General features: G+C 41.3%; 1 protein-coding gene across 1 annotated transcript in view; it reads right to left on the reverse strand.

Moving 5' to 3' along the window:
- arfgef2 (ADP-ribosylation factor guanine nucleotide-exchange factor 2 (brefeldin A-inhibited)) overlaps positions 1–20,738 on the reverse strand; it is a 72,659-nt gene extending 51,921 nt beyond the window's left edge. The window contains exons 1-9 of the mRNA XM_083895313.1: positions 20,465–20,738; positions 9,134–9,164; positions 8,588–8,711; positions 6,488–6,634; positions 4,680–4,859; positions 3,826–4,126; positions 3,590–3,730; positions 3,377–3,504; positions 1,466–1,599 (exon numbers count right to left, since the gene is read on the reverse strand). Of these exons, the coding sequence (XP_083751439.1) occupies positions 1,466–1,599; positions 3,377–3,504; positions 3,590–3,730; positions 3,826–4,126; positions 4,680–4,859; positions 6,488–6,634; positions 8,588–8,711; positions 9,134–9,164; positions 20,465–20,636 (1,358 nt within the window). The 5' untranslated portion in view covers positions 20,637–20,738. The remainder of the gene's footprint in view (positions 1–1,465; positions 1,600–3,376; positions 3,505–3,589; positions 3,731–3,825; positions 4,127–4,679; positions 4,860–6,487; positions 6,635–8,587; positions 8,712–9,133; positions 9,165–20,464) is intronic.
- Between the last annotated feature and the right edge of the window lie 662 nt (positions 20,739–21,400).

A 21,400-nucleotide genomic window follows, 5' to 3' on the forward strand; every position in this document is an offset into this window, starting at 1 on the left:
GGGGCCATGTGAACCTGTACTAGTGTGAAGTTATTATACAGTATTCATGACAGTAAAATAGACCATCCAAAATTAATCTACTGCAGTAATTCGGTTCTCAACCAGTAGAAAATACTGTGAACACCTGATTATGCATGAAAAAAAAATCCCGTCGTATACCTTGAAACCTAGCCATTTTAATCTAGATTAATCTAGATTAATTTCAAGATTACAGTGAGATTAATCTAGATTAAAAAACATTATCTGTGCCCACCACTAATTTTTACACTTTTCTTTTGTAATCTTAAATTGCTCCTAATAAGCGTATGGCACTCTAAAACTAAAATAAACCCACCAGGTTTTGAAACTCATCATTATTTAATTATCATATTATTATGATAAAAGTATGGCCAATTAAATTATTCGGGCCAAATAAAATAATTGGCCGAGCTTCCCGTCTATCATCTGTCGGGCGCCTCGCTGATCGCCATCACAGCTTGCAGGTCACGTGCATCTCTGACAGAGCAGTGTTACCAAGATGGTGACTTTTTCACTAAATCCACTGACTTTTTGTGGTGTTTGGAGACCTTCACATGAAAGCACATATCACGCTGCAGTTACTGTGCTCACAACAGCGTATGTTGCTGGGATCCCCTGCCAAAGCACAGTAGCCTCCGCAGTCCCAGCCTACACTCAGAGAAGAGCAGAGAACCTCACCACTCCGGCTCCAGCCTGCCAATGAATCGTGCATGAGCATAGCTGCTACCGTTCCTGTCCTGGAGGGTGGGACTTTGAGGGAGGCAGAGGTGTTCATGTTCAAATTTTTACTAAGTGCTAAGAGACATGCAAGAAAAGTAAGTATAGCTTTAAGTGAAATGAACCAAACCTTTTGATTAACGTATCGCCATCCTCTACTGAGGTGGCTCTGCATAAAGAAATACTGAAGGAGAAAACAATGAACAAGAAAACTCGCTCGTCTGCTGGTTAATGCAGGACAACTTCGGTTTCCTCCACAGCTGCATCAAATTCTATGGTTTTAAGAGCACAGAGAGCTGACTGTGTTAGGACCTCATAGAAGCACAAAAAAACTGAACAATCCCTGTAATAAATCGTTAGTGGGTATCTCATGTAGGCTAGACTGATTTCATGGTGAGTTTCTTCCTTAGCTCAGTTTACTCTTGCCTATTCAGATTGGTTGGCCCAGAGGCTTGAGTTACAGTAACTAGAGATGACAAGGCTACACCGGAATGGAAAAGGGCAAGTTAACGCTCAGACACTGAGCTGCAGCAGTGAGCGCAAACAAGGAGCAGCTATATTTATTCTTGCAAACTGTAGGACACAAATAGGTCTTCAGGTAAAAGACCAAATGCTTATCCCAGCAGGAGTGTTGATTTGTTGATTTCAACATTGCCATAGAGCTAATAGAATAATGGAATAAAATTGGTAAAATGTAAATATTTCATTGTATGTATGTAGAAAGACTCACTTTGGGTCTGGAGGTCCATCAGCAAGTGGCTTCATGGAGAGTTTGCAGAGAGACCGGAACACCAGGAAAGCGTCTTTCTGCAGGATGTGGGAAAATCGGGCAGCACTGTGGGGTCCCTGCAGAGCCTCAGCATCCTGAGAGAGATGAAGAAAGTCAGTTCCACTTCATACAACACATCTGCATCACTGAACTCTCAACCCTGACCAGTTTCTCTGTCAGGGCACTTGTATGTCAATGAGCATTTGAGGCAGAGCTTCAGATGAGTTCTTAAAACTAGAGCTTAGAGTTAATACCAGCGGGTATACTAAAGGAAAACACATTTTAGCCACTTAACAAAAGGCTCACCTATTAAATTCCATTTCTCAGTCTCAAGTCTACACGATCTGAAGTATATTTTTTGTTGCTTTATCTTGTCATTATACAGACTTTTCTTCATGAAGTTTGTGTCCTTTGCTCACAGTCTGTGCCAAAGTCCATCGAGAAAATGTGAAAATTTACATCACAGCACACAGGAGATGTTGATCCATTGCTGCTTCCTGTAATGTGTTATTTTGCGACTTTGGAATTTGAAATCCTTAGTTCGGACTTACTTATGTACAAACTGACCAAATGAGGCAGCAGTAGAACAGCAGCTCCCATGAGCTGAAACTGCCTATTTTCTCAATGGACTTTGGTGCAAAAGAAGGAGCAGTTTACAAAATATAATACAGTGAAGCTGACATACACTTTCTGAGATTAGAGTTTTCTTTCGTTACGTTGCGGGGTATGCAGCCTGTCCCAGTCGCTCCTGCTTACTTAAACTTTGTTTTCACCTTTTCCCTTTACTTTCTTTATCTTACTTGTTCCGTTTTTACTTGAGTTATTTATTAAGCTACGTCCTATCTAAATATGTTTATGTGGAGAGTTTTTGTTGTTTCATTTGTGGTGGAATCGCTCTTTTTACTCTGCCGCTAGACAGTCGCTCAGCAACACCGCTTTGTTTACTCCTGGGATCAGCTGATTGAGCTGAAGCCGGCCGGCTTGGCTACGGTTACGGAGGACATCCCGGCTGAACTTAGGAGAAAAACACAGCGGGGATGCAGAGGGAAAGGGTCGCTACGGCGGAGGAAAGGAGCAAAACATCGGCGACTTATGGAGAGGAAGACATACATGCCGTGTCTCCCATCTCTCATCATGGGCAACGTGAGATCACTGGGGAATAAGATGGACGAGCTGACAGCGCTAACCCATAGTCATCAGGAATACCGGCAGTGTAGCTTGATGATTTTCTCGGAGTCATGGCTACACACTTATGTTCCTGACCACAATGTTTCCACCGAGGGTTTTCACTGTCCGGGCTGACAGGGACTGCACTATGAGCGGTAAAGCCTTCAGTAAACCACCACCAGTTGTGACCTCCCCTCCTTCTGCTGATAGCACCTCATCCAACTTTTTGAGCCCCTCAAACTCATCCCCACAGGAAGTAATTTCTGCCTGTGGCCATTAACCTGTACAACTCCTCCCTCTGACGATCAGACTCTTTATAAATAAACAAACAAACAAAACAAGCTATAATTACCCATTCTCATCTAACTTCTTTTCATTTGTTTATACTTACATTCACTGTATATTGTTTATATTTCCAGATTGTCTACTTTATTATTGTATTATTTTATTGTTTATTTTATTTCATTTAGCTTATTGCCTATTTTACTGTTTTATTTTATTTTATTTATATCTGTATATCAAGCTCTTGTTTCCTCGTGCTGTATTTCTTTCCTACTTTGCACGGAGCATCTGGAACAAAAACAATTTCCCCCTGGGATTAATAAAGTATTCTGATTATGTGCCAGTTACTCACACAACTATCCCTTTAAGAGTTTTTTTTTTTATAAATAAGCATGGCAGTGATTGATAACCAGCACTTCTCACCAGCATGTCTGCGGAGGAAACAGAGGAGCGGTCCTCGATGATGCCGTTCATCTGCTGGCTCGCTGCTCTGACTCTGGGGGGCGCCATCTCCGTCTGCTCAGGGACAGCCTGGGCTGGATGCTTGACACCTGGAAGAGCGAACATATTTTTTAGGTCACAACCATGGAAGACATACAAGTGAAGTGACAACAACAAGTTGCATTAAGTTCAGACCAGTTTCACTGTGGATCTGTGCTGGCTGCTGCTCTGCCTCCTCTCTTGCACTCGTCTCCGACTCTGCTAGACACGGACTGTCCCTCTCCACAGCTGGCTGTGATACTGTCAGAGGAGTGTCTGCACCTTCATCTTCAAAAACTGAGAATAATGAAGATGGAAGAAGCTTTATTATAAAGGCTGCACCACCCAAAAATATAACCACAATTACAATAAGGCTTAAAGAAGACACACACCACTTGATGGTGTGACTGGATCCTCTCCTCCGTTCATGATACTGTGGTCGCCCTCAGGTTCTCCATTGACTGATGGTGTGTCAGATGTTTGGTCTGGATCAGCAGCCGATGGTGTAGAGCTGTTGGCATTTGTGTTAGTGAGGTCTGGAGTACTGGCTGCTGGCGATGGGGAGCTCTGTGGCTCCGGGGTGGGAGTCCGGTCAGACCAGGGAGAGCCGGCCCTCCTATGACCTGGAACAGGAGACTGGTTCTGCTGTGGTGGTCGCAGCCTCTCCTTCTCCTGCTCCTGAGCCTCCAGAGCCTGTGGAGGAAGGAGAGGAGCATGAAAACAAACCAGACGGAACGAAAACTAAAGGAAAATGAACAGGTCATAATAAGGTCGACTCATATTCTAAATTGCCACAGATTTAGATCACATCCAGGATTCTACAAAAGTTAAACCTGCAAATAAAGGTTTGCTGGAAAAGAAATAACTGTTGAGTTTCAGCTTCAGGTTTTTAGAATACTAACATTTTGAAATAGCTCTTCCTTGAGCTCTTCTCCTCAGATGCTCACGTTTTATATGAGACTTGTTTGTTTGTTTCACTTGTTTAAAAGCGTTTTTTTTTCTTAAGCCATTTCCTTTTATTAAGAATACAATAACTCCTGTAGTGTACAGTGGCACTTCTTTAAGCTTTGCATGAGAATATCTTTCAATAGCCATGCTTCATGAAGAGAGAATTAACTTTTAATCACTTGTACAGTGTGCAGAGTAAAACCAGTCATTTTCCCATGTTTTTTCCAATAAACTAATAACATCTGTAAGGTCAAGGTGTGACACAGCAGTGAATTACGTAGCAAAAAAATATACTAACGGCCTGGTTCTCCATGCGTGTAAAGATAACATTGAGCATCTGTGTGAGCGTGGCCTTCGCAGTGGTCTGGTTGATGAGGTTGCGACTGGCCAGGTAGATGTTGTAGCAGGTCCTGACGGTGAGTAGCACCGTGCCCTCGTGGATCTCTATGTGCGGGGAGGTGACTGTCGTCAGCAGGGCCTGGTCGGAGAGAAAACAGGAAGTCAAGACGTGTCACACAGGACATCTTGTTTTAGAAGACGCAGAAGTTGCTGCACCTGCTATATCACCACAGGACTTCCCTACTTCAAGCTGCAGATATATTTAGTTCTCATATTCTTTGCTACCTGCATAGTTGGTGCAGAATTGTTATTCTATAATAACAATAATAATAATAATAATTATTATTATTATTGTTATTATTATTATTATTATTAATAATAATAATAATAATAATAATAATAATAATAGTAATAATAATAATAATAATAAATAATTATTAACAATACCTGCAAAGCAGGTTCATTTAAATATTATCTTGTACTAGTGAGTGGAAATTGGCCGCACTCCACTCACGTCTCGTCATCAAGCTCTCAGAAGCCTGATAAACGAGCTGTTCATCTGAATCAGGTGTGTTGGAGCAGGGCAACATCTAAAACATGCCCTGAGGACCAGGGATGGGAAACACTGATCTAACCTATGAATCGTGTGTCAGCAGCGATAACGCAGTGTCCTTCTTACAGGGCAGACGTTGATCTTTCCATTCAACCAGGAAGTAAATTTCATTAACAAAGAGAAAATGTCAATAAGCAGCAGCTGCAAATCAAACGCACAACATACACAATGCTGTGGGCTAAAACATTCTGTCGGAAATTTGGATATCCATTCAAAGTCTGGGGAAAAGTTCAAACTCCAGTTTGTGTTTAAAATACACAGCCTAGAAGCACCGGGTCATTTTTTTTGCATTATTCTTCATAGAGCTCCCCCTACAGTTTCCAAATACATACGTTTACATACACCCACAGTCAACACCCATCCATCCATCCATCCATCGTCTATTTATCCTCACAGCTGATGCTCCACCCTCCCTTCCCCTCTCCATGTGGATTTGTGTCTGGAAAACAAGTCGTGTAGCCATGTTCATGGCGACATCCATTGTTCATGCATTTCCTCGTGTGTGACCCCTTATTCGGTCAGACAGTCCTTTTCTTCTTTCTCACTTCCCACTAGACATTTAACCATCACACCATCTCAAAAGCTGTTAAATTGGGGTGAAAATCCTGCATAGATTATGTAACACACAAATTGGCAGACTCAACTGTTAGCTCCACCCATATGAGGTGGAGGAGGCATCAATGATAAGCACCGCAATAACCTCAACCTCGCGTGACTAATATATCAAATATATATTCAAATAGAATAGCACGTCATGTAACTGGAGCTGCAAAGGGGTCAATTTCCAGAAACCACAGGATTGAGAACAATTTTTTTCATGGGAATATTATTGCAACGCTACGTGTAAAATTAAATTTTGAGAAATTTGGGAAAACTGACAGCCCTAATGAAGACACAATATATGAGGAATGTCAAGCACATTTGTAGTAAAGTGCCGCTACAGAAAAACCATTAGGTGAATGAGTCACAGAACGGGTTCTACATGAGTATTTATTGACAGTGCGATTGTAGGAATCAAACATTAACTTGACCTTGAATGGTCGACAGTGTGATTAACATGCAAAGAAGTCTTTATTCTGGCCTCTCTGATCAAACTAGATCTTCAACATCGTTGCACCGACACATTTGAGGATACGTGGAGGCGCTGGGCATACCTTGATGATCTGTAGCTGGACTCCCTCGTCAGTCTGTGGGCCCTGGAAGCAGTTGCAGATGGTTTCCACCAGTCGGTCGATCAGTCTTTTCCCTGGTGTCCGGCTGTCTGGTGCGTTGCCTGTGATGTGGCCGTACGCAATCAGCTTCTACAGTAGAGCAACAGAAGTGTTTGAATCAACATTTATTTTTTTAAACATAATTATGAGACAACATGCTTTACTGGGGCAGTGTCTTGACTTAAAGGGGCAATGGACAATTTTTGTGTCCCTGGTGCTTCCTGATTGGCCACTATCAAAAAGAAAAAGTAGTAACCAGTCGTGACATCAACCATAACAATCTAAACTTTGAAATTCATTGATGACACATTCATCCTCTTGGATGATACCTGCCGTCAATCACACTGGTGTCCACTCATATTTGCTGTTGCTTTGTTGCCAATTTTCCTCTAAAGAGGAACATAATTGACAAATATGAGACTTCCCTTCAAACAGGGTTCTTTTTTGAACCAGTGGAGTTGACCCCTGGTGGCCTATTTGCACAAGTTCTTACTTGCAAAGACGAAATCCAGTTTTTATGAATAATTTATAGAAAAATGCTGCTAAGGAGGACATGTCATTTTCCTGGGAGCTGATGTGCTGTGTACTAATAAACACCCATAGAGACAACAAATGAAAACACTGAATGCAAAACTTAGAGAAGCTTACAGAAGAATATAAATGTAGAGGAGAACAGGAACAAACATGCTTTGAACACTTGACTAAAACATATATGCATGTGCCTGATCTGCTGGGAAAAATAAAAAATTAAGAGAAAAGTTTAGTGATTTCAGAAGGATTTTGAAATGAATCAATACATTTATATTGGTCGGGATAATCATGACCTTAATTTTACCCATCATCCCATCAGGCATCAATACGGAAAAATACTTGTCCAACGTGTAAAGTAGGTGTATCCAGATCCCCCCCACACAGACAAAAAAACTGCCCCAAACCACCACACATCCAGTTGAGTCACAGGTCAAGAGTATAACTGAATTGGCATGCGTATTATAAACGTGTGCATGTCAGTTGTGAGGACACATTTTTGCTCATAACCGTTTTTGAGAGGACATACATTGTGGGGAGTTTTCCCAACTTTAACATGCTTTTTAAGACTTCAATTCTTAGTTTTAAGGTTAGATTTTTATGAGTATTTAAACCTTTTTTCATTAAGAGGAATTTAAAAAAAGGGAAAAACCAGACATCCAGGACACTCAGCGGGAGACACTGTTCTTATTCAAATCCCCTCGACCTTCATGTTCTGTCTCTTGCCAATTCATAAATAGGTTAATTGTATATAATATGAAAAACGATTTGGTCTAAAAAAAGGAATTTCAGTTCTTCTTCTTGGCCTTTGACAGGTTGTTGACATTATTTATTTAGTTTTTTAAACATTTTATTTCCTTGTGAGCTTTTGTGTCTTTTATTTATTCTTCTATACAGCACTTTGGTCTATGGGTATAAGCTTAGTCAGACTCGAGTCAGTCTTGGCGTTCTGCGCATGCACCAAAATGTCCTCCCTGGTCTTTGACCCAGAAGTAGAAGTAAATGACAATTATCTGCGTCTTTCTGGGGGCAACCAGAAGAGGCATGCTCCATCTAATTTGCATCATGATTATCATGAACAGCACGTGGCCAGGCCAATACATAGATTTTTTCCTCCGCATGTATATACTCAGAGGCGGCAAGTTGTCTGATTGCCTGTCTTCGTCAGACTACGGCCTTAGCTTGATTAAACTGTGCATGTAAACGTACCGACCAACAACAGAGAAGGTTACTAAACTGGAACTCCTGCAAAGAGCACTTTGCATTGTGTTTCCTCTGGATTATTTCACTTCTTGTTAGTTAATTAAATATAAAAGTAACATTGATAGAGTAACTGTGTTTGTATTTATTGAATTCTCAATAAGACGTCAACTGATGTGGGTTCAGTGTTGCAGTGATTGTGTCCAATATCCCATTTAAAAGGTGTGAAATAAATGTATTGGAGTGACAGGTTGTGATATCCGTCAGTATCGGACATGAAAAAGTGATATGGAGCCATCTGTATTCAATACTAACCTGCAGACAGTCTAAAGATGTGCTAACTATCCGGGGAGACTTTGACTGACAGGCCAACTCAAAGGGCAGCACATATTTGTCGGCCTCGATGTAGTTGGCTCTGGGTGGGACCACCGTTCCATCCCTGCAACGAGAGGAGAGCAACAATGAGAGCAGTGGCTTCTTCAATTAACACAGTTATTTCACGTCATAAAAATATACTCATGGTTCCACGAAGAAAAACAAATGGTAGCTCCAGTGGAGTAGGATGATAAATCAACCATTTTATGCTGGCTTTTAAAGAGCACCGACATTTAACTCATTTTAAACCTCAGAAAAGCGTAATGACATGTCATTAAAATAACACCTTGCCAACTGAAGCAGACACATCACCTGCAAGCTGACTGTGCTGCTGCTGATATACTTAAATGCACTAACAATGCAGCAAATCACCGAAAGTCACAAATCACTACTGGGTTTTTAGTGTGGACTACAGTTTCAGGGCAAAGCTCATTTCAGCTTCTCACTGTATATCACAAGGAAGAAAAAATACTGAGAAAAACTTACTTCTGTTTTTCTAGCTCTGCCTTGATTTCATCTGTGAATGAAGACAAAGGGGAGAAAATGTTATTTGTGACTGAACTTAGAACCTTGTAGCTCAATCCAATGCACACAGAAGGAGAGGATGCAAAACCCACACAGAAAGTGTAAAGTTTTTTTTTTTTTTTACAAAAACACCGTGGGCCGCCGGTGGGCCGCCCAAGAGGCCCCACCACCGGGCTTAGCAGGTTTCCAGGGATTAACAGAAGCGATTTTCAACATTGTCGGACACAACAGAGTCTTCTCAATTTCAAATCGTAAGTATTAAACTTGTTTTGATATTTACAACTGAACAGCGATTGGGGGCAGGAGCAGAAGAAAGATGCATAAGGAAGTCATTACTTCACCCACAGCTTCTTGTGTTTCTCAGCATAAATCTTCACATACACAACAGCTATTAACTGCCAACAGTCCACCTCCATGTCTTTGCATATTCTGAAGTCACATTAAATCACGCAAATTTCGGTGAGAGCCCAAATCCCTGGAACATCCTCCCTGGAATAAATTGATTAAAACACCAAGGGTCTGATTTACTAAGATCCCAAATAGAGAGCTCTAAATTGCGCGCGCATGTTTAAACATTGCGCCTGCTGCTGGTTTGCATTTTGCGGGTGACCTACTTAGATTGCGACCGCAATTGACTACAGGCGCAGAAGTGATTAGGACCGCCCTCATTTTAATGAGGATTTTGCACTAGACAAGGATTGTCTACATGGAGAAAGAGAAAGTGCAGACTCTGCGGAAGCACAAAATTTGAAATTTGAATAATAAGTGAATCGGATTTTATTTTAAATCGGCTTTTTAGTCCCAGTCCGTTCCTGGTTTCATCTGTGTTCATTCAGTCAGGCTGAGTTTCCATTACGCGTGCCAACAGCCTTTAATCTTTATAGATATATGTGCTGATTCAGATAGTTACATTAAATAGTGATTGTTGTGATTATTTATTGCATTTAAATGTGCCTGGAACTGCGGAAAAAATGCCTGCAAAGTTCTGGTGATGTTTACTTTGCGCACTGCGCCGCTCTGGAAATGCTCTGGAAAAACGTAATTTCCTGATTTATAAAAAGTATTTTTGTTTATGGATTTCTCAGAGGATTATGCTTCAGCAGGGGAGCAGAAGTATGTGCGTAACTGCAGCCATTTGTGCGCACCGCTGCGCCAGTTAAGGCCTGCCTTTCAAACGTGCTAATTATAGACGCAAAAAAAAGCACCGCAATAAGATTCAGGTTTGAAAAATCACTAAAATAACATATTTACATTTTGCCCATCTGATAGGCTCAATCCTCATTGCACCCTGTTAGTAGATAAGCATCAACGCAAATTTGCATGTGCATAGCTTTAGTAAATCATGCCCCAAGTGTGCGGTCCTCCTGTGTTTAGTCTGTGCTTTCTCAGGATTAAAAGTGTGAAAATCGTTGTTTTTGGTCTCCCAGGTTTTTAAAATCAAGTCAGATTTGAAAATCCTCTAACGTGGGGCAGACTTTGAAATTAAGAATTTTCTTTCATTATTTTTATTATTTAATAATGTATGGTCCTTAAACAGTTCTAATTTATAAGATGGAGGGGGAAATTAAATTGTCTGGATATATGGGTCTAATTTCTTTTAGAAAATGTAATGGTAAAATTTAATTTCTCTGTCTCATAGCTACATTTGCCCAACACTGATACCCAGAATACCAGGTCCTTTGTGTATAGTGTAGGGCTGGGCGATATGGCCTAAAAATAAAATCCTCGATTTATTTAATAAAAAATCGATTTTCAATTAAATTTTTTTTTTTTTTTTTAAACTACTAAAGACAAAATAATTATTCATATGATGCACTATGTGTAAATGCATGACGTTTTTACACACAGATAACACAGTGTTTCAGTGTCAGTGTCAGTGTCAAATACTCTGACTGATCTAGGGCCCTATGATATCAGTTTTATGCTGGTCACATTTAAAAGTAAAATAATTAACATAAATTAAAAAGTGGTAGTGCCCCCTCATTTGGTGCAGACAGATTTCTGCGCACTGCCCCTGCACTGTACTGTTCTCCATCTGCTGCGCCGTGCGCTTCTCCATATCCAACTGGATCATTACTACACGTGTGGAGTAATGTGGAGTGTTGTGGAGTGTTCACTTTGCTCTGGGTCTTTCTCCAGCAAGGATCACTCCTGTGAAGATTGACCTTTTCCGCACAACGAAAATAAAACCTTCTTGGCCGCCAGAAGTTCTCCATTTCATTCTTCACCAGCTGCAGAGAAATTTCCACAACAAAAAAAAAATAGGGATGGGGCCGATCCGATCCAGTATCGGTATCGGGTTCCGATACAGACATAATTGACGGATCGGAGATCTCTATAGTTGTATCGGAAATTTCCGATCCGTCTGTGTGTGTGTCTGCTGAAATGTCTCCATAAGTGATTCCCTGACTTCTCTGCTAGCTGGCTGCAAAAAGTGGAATGGGTTTCCTGAACCGAGGCATGTCTCGATGAGACACAGAGTAATGATACACAACTCCGTTCAGGAAATCCATTCCACAGTTTACAGCCAGCTAACAGGCGAGCATGATTGAACCAGGAAGTTCAGCTCCGCAACCTGCAGCCGACGTAATCCCAGCCGTCACCGTTTTAAACGCCTGCTCGCTGAGGAGAACAGTACCGACAGCGGCATAAAAACAATGAAAATCACACTCCTCCAAGCCAAAAAAAACGCCGGCACACACAAACGGAGTCCGGGCTCATCTGTGACTCCGTTTGTGTGTGTGCTGCTCTGCGCTCACTGTGGGTGTGTGTGCGCGCGTGTGTGTGGGTGTTGCCAGGGGTCTGTAAAGTCGCTGTAAACGTTGTAAAAGTTGGTAATGGTAAAAAAATGGTAATAACAATGATTTTAATAATATTAAAGCAAACAGAGCATCCATATCGAAATAGTATCGGAGTATCGGCAGCTATCTAAAGTCAGGTATCGGGATCGGATCGGAAGTGAAAAAAGGTGGATCGGTGCATCCCTACAAAAAACAGCATTGACTGCCCTGTTTTCTACAAATCTGCATCAACCAGCGTAGAGCCCATATCAGTCCTACTCAATAATTAATTATTGAAAAATCACAATGGCAGCATGACCAAAGGGTATTATTCAAATTGAAAAATAATGCAATTATTTGATCATAACAAAAATATGTCATAAATCAGTGTTGGTCTAAAAAATGCTGCTCTTCCGGTGGGCGACAAAAGAGTCATAAAACCATATATAACTTTAACAAACACAGACATGCTGCATACCCACAGAAAGGGTATGAAATTCAGAAACTCAGCTTAAGGCTCAAATAAAACATTTGTATGTTCACGAAACACAGTTGAAACACAGATGGATCAAACCAGCAGGAAAAAACATTACAGCGCACACATTGGAAAGCGTCATCGGAGTGTCAGCGTGATAATGTAAACAAAAAAAAAGTTTCGACTGGACAGCGGAGAATCCACAGATTCCAGCCGTACAATTTTTATCACTCTACGACCAAGATTCACGGACCCAGGCCCAAAATAAGAGCAAAATAACAACTGACTTTCAAGAAATACAAGCAGAAATGTTCTCTTACCTTTGCTGTTTATCAAAATAAGTTATTTCCACCAGAACAAAACCACTTCTAATGAAGAACTACACTTCCCAGGATGCTTTTGGGACTATTCCCAGTCTGATTGATCATTATCCATATCGGAATAGTATCGGAGTATCGGCAGCTATCTAAAGTCAGGTATCGGGATCGGATCGGAAGTGAAAAAAGGTGGATCGGTGCATCCCTACAAAAAACAGCATTGACTGCCCTGTTTTCTACAAATCAGCGCACACATTGGAAAGCGTCATCGGAGTGTCAGCGTGATAATGTAAACAAAAAAAAAGTTTCGACTGGACAGCGGAGAATCCACAGATTCCAGCCGTACAATTTTTATCACTCTACGACCAAGATTCACGGACCCAGGCCCAAAATAAGAGCAAAATAACAACTGACTTTCAAGAAATACAAGCAGAAATGTTCTCTTACCTTTGCTGTTTATCAAAATAAGTTATTTCCACCAGAACAAAACCACTTCTAATGAAGTGGGAGCGACATTAGATCGTTCTGATTAGAGAAGGGCAAATGTCCACAGAAATGCGTCATATGCATTTATGTCCTTTTGACTCGCTAATGAAGTGATTCACATCCATTTGGAGACCAAGGTCTAATTCTACCGGTTAAGAAGTTTAAAATGAACTTTCAAATCACCCAAATTGACCAAGGTAAGCCAGAGCTATGGCGCTGCGTAACTGAAGACGCTGCAGAGTCACAGAGTTGTTATTACGCACCGCACAGGGAGCATCGATTTACAGCAAGTTATCATATTTTTATTTATTTATTTTCAAAACAAGTTCTTTTTAGACCAATAGTGACATGTAAATAAAAATAAATGGGTTTTGATAATGTAAGGAGTTAGATTTGTGTCTTTATTATTCAATCAAAAAAAATATTTTCAATCAAAAAAAATCACTTCAATCAAAAAAATCATTTTCAATCAAAGAAAAAAAGTGTTTGAATGCAAAAAATATTTGAGACTCAAAAAATGTCATTTGAACACTTTTTTCTTTGATTGAAAATGTTTTTTTTGTTTTGTTAGGTTTCCTCCTTTTTTAAACAAAACAAACAATACACTGAACTGCTCAGACACGAGAGAGAAAAATTAAATTAAAAAAAAAAAAAATATATATATATACACACATTATACACCACATATATATATACATATAAATATATACACATGCATATACATATACAGGCAAGTGGGTACAGTGAATAGAAGGTAATTATAAAGTAAATCAATCTCCTGCAACAAAACAAATAGTATCCAGACAGGGGAATATACAAGCATAGCAAGGTTACAGGGTGCTTGCCAAACCGTGAACACCTGAGACAAAGTCACCAAGACTGGCTAAACTGATCTGGGAAATCCACAAAGCAAAGAGGATGACAGCGTGGGCCCAATATACTGCAAGTAAGGGTCCCATACCTTATAGAAAGCATCTATTTTAGAGTGAAGCATACATGTAATATATTCACTTGGGACGCAGTCCATAACAATATTGTGCCATGATTTTTTTGTCGGAGCAACGTTCTTGATCCAGAACAGCAGGATATTCTTTCTAGCAGCAAAAGTCAATATATTGAAAAGTCTCCTGTGTTTACTGTCAATGATTTGACCAAACGGGAGACCAAGTATCAGGCACATAGGGTCCATCCGTATCGGAACACCAAAGATATTAGTCAGCTCAAGCACAATACTAGACCAGTACCTTTGCAGCTCCACACATGACCAGAGGCAGTGAATATAATCACCAGTCTCAGAATGACATTTCCAGCAAAGTGGGGAAGCATTAGCATCCATTTTGTTCTTAACCACAGGTGTACACCGTGTGATGAACAATTCTGAATTGTATGGATTTAGCACGGTTACACACAGAAATGTTCATGGCCCGAGACCAGACTTCCTGCCAGTCAGCATCATGTATAACAATGCCCAGATCTCTCTCCCAGGCTTGCTTGGTGATTTGTGAGGTAAGAGGAGAATTCGAGCTCAAAGCTCTGTAAAAAACAGTAACAAATTTCCTACTGATCTGAAGAGACAGGGCCTTCTCCACACATGAAGTAGTGTTATTCGTCATTAAGGTGGTGTCTTTAATAATGAAATTTCTAATTTGTAAATATCTGTAGAAGTCACCTCGGTCAAATAAACCAAATTGCTGTTGCTGAAAATGTTTTTTTTGATTGAAGTGAGAAAGGTTTTGAAGTAGTTTTTTTTTGATTGAATAATTTTGACACAAACGTTCCGCAGTGGGCGGGTGCTTCCTCATTGGTCAGACATGTTTGAGTGACAAGTGTCTACACCAACGATGTCCACAGGCCAACTGTTGCCCGCAGCCCTGCCTGTAGGATCCAGTGTGCGGAGAGGGCTCCCTCGCGGGGTCTTCTTCGCCCCCCCAGCTGCATTTCCTCCGCCGGTGGTGCGCCGCGACCGGCTCTAGGTCGGCTTGGAAAGGCTCGGGGCGAAGGTGGCAGGCGGCTCCGGCCGTCTGCTTTACATCGCCCCCCCGCCAGGACCTCGCCGGTTCTCGGGGCCGCGGACATGTGTACTTGCTGCGCCTTCTCTCGCCCCCGCTGGCCGCCTCCTCCTCACCGGGGGGAGGTTCGTCGTGGGGGCCACTACCCGTGAGCATGCGCGAGAGAGTTAGCGAGATAGTCAAACAGCTGTACTGTGGGCTGTGTGAGAACACAGGCTCTGCATTACCTGTTGCTACTAAACAGGCAGGGCTGCGGGCAACAGTTGGCCTGTGGACTGTTGTTTGACCACTAATTAGTTACTTTTTATAACATAACATAGCACTAGCACATAGCAAGCCTCTGTACTTAAGTAAAATAAACAATTCATTCAGTGTGCAGAGCCATGGGCTAACGTTATCAGCTAGCCGTTTGTGCAACCGTGCTAGCCTGCCTGACAATATGACGGCGTGAGATATCCAACACCAAGCTTTATGTTAAATCGAAATATCAAACAGAGTGGGATAATAACATGACACAAATCATTTTAATACTGTTTTGCCACTGCACTGCGACCTGACTTGCTGGCGACCATGACCTGCTTGTCAGAAAAACATCGTTGGTGTAGACACTTGTCACTCAAACATGTCTGACCAATGGGGAAGCACCCGCTCACTGCGGAACGTTTGTGTCAAAATGATTCAATCAAAAAAACAACATTTTCAATAAAAAAACAACCACACTTAATTTTTTTTTCTTTGATTGAAAATGTTTGTTTCGATAGAAGCAACTTTTTTTGCGATTGAATAATTAAGACACAAATGTCCTATCCATAATATGGCCCAAATGCAAAACAGCATTACTTCAATCAAAAACTTGCTTCAAACCAAAAAAGCCTATATTTTTGCATCCAAACATTTTTTTTCTTTGATTAAAAAGGTTTTTTTGATTGAAAACATCTTTTTTGATTGAAGCAAACTTTTTTTTGATTGAATAATAAAGACACAAATTCTAACTCCATAATAATGTGGTACCTAAGATATCTGTGCCAAAGGACAGAACGCCTAGACATCGCTTTACTAAAACCTCTGTCATTTTATTCTGCTTCACTTCAGCAGCATCAGACTTTGCACAGCTCATGTCCACACGTTGTTACATGACCTCCATGTGTTTTTAAGCTCCTACTGCATATTTGAAAGGTGATATTTGCTTTAAAATGCAATATTTTTTCAGCGAGAGAAAAAATCCTTCATTTATGCTGTGTTCCATGTGCATTTACTCTGACACAGTGGCATCTACAGTGAAACTTACACCTCTGGTGGAATCTCACAAGCGTTATGTTTATTTTGAAACCAATATAATCCACATAGAGCTTGTAACTGCAGAGGTTTACTCTATTTAGTTTGGGCATGTCATTTTCGAGAAGGGAATCCAAAAAGAGGGTCAGGGAAGAAGAGGTTAAGCACAACTAGACAGCAAACACTGATAAAAACATGATGGAAATAAGCTTCAGCAAATAATAACCACAGTCACCGTCATGATGATAATATTTTTCAATGACCTGAAGTTTTATGTAATAGAAGCAAAAGCCCAGTTCTTATTTTATCTGCAGGGTGTAATAAATCAGCACTGGACCACATTATAGAGAGGTATTATTATTAGTCCTCTTTTTTGCTTTGCCAGCTGGCAAAAACTCCCTGTGCTTTAGTGAAAAGCAGCCATTAAAAAACAATGTCTGATCGATCATGAAGACAAAAATAAATACTTGAAACACACAACTTTGACAGAAAAATGCCTTGGATAATGTCTTTTTTAATTCTGTTCATAGGATGACTTTACAACATCTGTCCAGGGCGACAGTAAGGTGCAAAAGCCTCAGGCCACCGTTAGATTTGTTGGCTTGGCAATGCTATAATGACCACACGGTATAATTTAGGGGTGGGAATCACAATACAGTATGATAACCAATTCAACTTATCCAATCCAATTCTAAAGCACAAAAAAAACAGTGCTGAACAGTTGTAAAAAAAATAAAAACAAAAGACATAAAACACAAACCAATTAAATAAAAAAAACATTTACAGAGATAGTGGGCAGACAGTCAGTGTAGCTTTGGTTGGTTGCATGTTGTGTTCTAATGGTATCATGAATAATGAGAGAGTGTCACTGGTAGATGGGAAAGGCAGATAGAGCCGATAGAGCAGCTCAAACGCACACATCAACTTGTTTGCTCAACTCTATGTGGCATTTCATTACAGTCGCTCCTGTGGTTCAACAGCCAAACTGCACCTTTATAAGGAAGTACATCCTGCTGCCAACAGCTCAGTCACCTGGCACTGTGCAAAGCCAAGACTCTAACTGCACCAGAACTGTTAGAAGATTACATATTTTAAAGCCTCTAATGGTAGTGGGGAACTCCTGAGGGTCCATGGTGTAATTTGGAGGTCTGAGACATAATTAGCGACAGATTATGAAATTATGATTATGGCAGGACTATGTGTGAGGAAATTTTTCAGACTTCTTTATGCTCTTATGACTGATGTAAGACTGAACTGGGGAAAAAAACGTGTGGCTGATCCATTTGTATGGAAGGTGCAGCAGCAGTGACGGGCTGGAATATGGAGACTGGAATTCTGAACTATGCAAGGTTGCTCTGTGTTTCCAAGAAAAAATATGGAGGCCCTGACCTCGGAAATCCCAAGTTTGGACTACAAATGAAACACAGGTTTGTATTAGATATTTTCCATTATACAGCGAGCACTAATTGACTCGACTCGGTTTTGCTTTTCCATTAATACCTGGTACCTGATGCTTTTTTAGAACCTGCTCTGGCATGGTTCCAAAAAAGCTGAGCTGATAGTAAAATGTGACAACAGACTGCTGGTCACTGATTGGTCAGAAAAAGTCATAAGCCAAACAGTACCAACATAATTGTTTTTAGACCCACAACAGTCAACAAGACGTCAAGCTTTGTATGAGAATAGACTGCGGACGTTGAAAAAAGAATGGCCGCAATGGAGTGACGCTTTTCTGTCGCGGACAAACAGCCACTAACCAAGCAGGAAATAACTGAGCTGCTCCGTTGAAGTCTGTTGTGTCACGACATAATGATTTGTTGCTGACACACCAGTACAACTTCACACTGCGCATCCCGCTGATGCAGCCATCAGTCACAGTGCACACCCTACTGATCAAGTAAAGGTACTCTTCTCAGTCTGCCATTATCGTCCTATAATCGCCCTCTTTGGCAAGGTAACTTTCAGCAAAAGTTTCCCCTCATTAATTTGAGCAGCGCCATCGTAAACATTATGGATGCAACGGTATTTGGTATTTTACCGAACTGTTGGGTTCACCCTGTTCTGTTAAATACGCAACGGCAAACAACGGTATTTCGGTACGTTTTACGTCAAAATGTATTAAAATACACAATGCTGAGTGATTAGATCCACTCAGGAGCAGAGACATGACTCAGCGCTGCTCTGCTCATGCCGCCTTCAGCGTAAATCAGCGCGAGTGATTTTAAATCAGTTTTCCTTCTGAAAAAAGGAAGTTTGAAGCGGCACCGTCTTTGTATAAGTCATGTGTGAAAGATCATTTAGGATTCTGCTGTTTCATTTGATCTGATAGTGCACTATTGTTTAAATGAAGTGTGTGGTTTGACTTTATCTGTGCTTTATATTGCCTTTGCTAGTCTGAGTAGTTTTATATTAAAGCTCACATAGAGTGGTCCTGTTGCACATATATGTTAGTTATGGAGGTCTACTTACATACTTGTTTTTTATGGTCAAAAACCTTCTAGTTGCTGTAAACGAGCCGATAGAAATCCTCTTTTCTGACGCTGTTCCCCAGTCGCGATATTTCAGACTCAACTCTCACCCCGGCTTCCTAACTGTCTTGTGATTGGCCAATACCCGCAAGTGACATATTCAGCACACCCGCTCTCAGAAGCGCAGCTCTCCCCTCTGGAACGGTGGATGCACTGCATCTCATTATCAAAACATTGTTTTAACAATGTTTAAAAATAGTTTCGTCACGACTCCCCGCCGCAGTCCCTTTTATGACTTTGACCCGGAGTCAGAGTCAGAAGACACTTTCGCTCGTGAAACACCTCCACAACGGACGTTATTCTTCTTCTGCGGTTCAATGTACACTACGGATGTGCCCGGACTAGTGCCCGGAGCAGGACGATCTGCTGTTCCGGAGAACCGTTGTTTACGTAACCGGACCGGGTTTTTTCAGAGATCTCGCTGAGCCCGAGATTATAATAAAACACAGCGTTTTCAGCAATGGCTGAACTGTTTGTTTTGAACCTTCAGGGCTTCGTAAACAAGGTAATGATGCAGATACACACTAAAAAACAGTGTTAATTGGAACTTTCGGTCTAGGTTCGCTTTAAGATATCGAAACCATACCGATACCGTGGCCCAAAAACCGTGATGCATAACAAACCGTGGGAAAACCGTTGCATCCCTAGTAAACATCAGTTAATGACACCCAGCGAGTGAAACTGGCAGGAATGGTTTACTTAAAAAGATATATATATTTCGTATTGGACGACAATATATCACAATCGATATTTTGACCCATCCCTATTCATCAGTGTTGTATGAGCTCAGGCAGTGACTGCAATATAACAGACATTAATTTCTATTTATGTATTCATTTTAAAATGACACACTGCAGTTTTAATATACCGGACTAGGCCCAGTCAATGTGTATTTGGCACATGTATCGTATCGACCTCACAGCAGAGACACCGTATTCTCATGTACACTACAGGAGAGGATATGTTGAAATATGAACAGCTCTACCGTGACACAACAGAAGAGTGACAGTGTGGGTGAAGACGTCACTGTATCCTGGACTCAGTCAGCCTGATAGTCTGGATCAATGACAGTGATACGTACACCGCGGGGATTGGTCTGTTTGGCTAGCTAAGCGACGAGCGAGCTAACTAGCTAGCCATCGACAGCCGCCTGTTAGCTTGAAGTTGACAATGGTGACACTGTAGTGACAACGTGGTGATGGAAGTGAACTGGCTGCAGTGTTTTCTGTATCGACAGTGAGCTCGAGTGACACGACGAACACATTCAGCTGAAGTGTTAGCCGAGCAGACGATGGAGGCCATTCAGATGCTAATAACGCTCGAGCTAACTGTAGCTCCCCCGTCTCCCTGTGTGTCTCCCAGTCATGACGTACCAGACATGTTTCGAATTAAAACACAGTTTAAAAACAAACACACACTCACCGAGCGCCACCTGACAGGCTTTCCGCAGCTGACTGTGCTGACTCCGCTTCACCTCCTTGTCAGAGAGGATTTTCTCCAGCGCCCTGGACAGAAACATGCTCTTGGTTTTACTGTTTTCTGTCTTTGACTCAGAGTAGTAGTGTCGCTGCTGCTGCTGTTGTTGTTGCTGCATGTCTCGGGTTTTTTGTCTCTGTCCTCTCTCAGGCCGTCGTGTCCGGCCTGACCCCGCCGGTGAGCAGGCGACAAGGAAACGTCTATGGTGGGGGAGAAAAAAGTCAGACTATCGGTGTGTGAGTCCGTCCAGTCGAGCTGCCGCTGCCTCAGCTCAGCTCAGCGCCGCCATGTTGCTTACACGTCACGTCACATGACTCTCAGCTGTGTGCGTTGACACGTATGGGACGATTTTGAGACGTCGCTTTCATGAGGATACCATACACAATCGCGATTATAATAATAATCGGAAGAGGGAGTTATAGGACAAAAACTAGATGATCAGAGTCAGTAAAAGAGAACCACAAGTGGCTAACCTGAAACGTTCACATTTGTACTTCAAATATTTTATTTTCTGGATGATCTGTCAGGCTTCTCTTTCAATTGGAGTTATTTTTGCAACCAGCTGAGTTGTCCCCTCGGTATGTGGTACTTCCCATTTGGCTTTAGAGAAAACCTGGAAGAATATGTACATTATTTGCATTCAGTTTGTGATAAACACAAACAAATACACACACAGCAGTACACACACTTAAACTCATTATTCCAAAGTGTATTTTCTGGGGAAATGCAGATGTAGTTTGGTAAATATTAGTGCTGTCAGTTCAATACGTTATTAACGGCGTCAATTTTTTTTTACCGCGAGATTAACGCTCTTTTTGGCCGAGCAAACTTTGTAGTTTTTTTCACATGCTGTTGCAACAACTAGTAATGTTAGAAAAACTA

Source organism: Microchirus variegatus (assembly GCF_963457635.1).
Source record: "Microchirus variegatus genome assembly, chromosome: 9".
NCBI lineage: Eukaryota > Metazoa > Chordata > Actinopteri > Pleuronectiformes > Soleidae > Microchirus > Microchirus variegatus.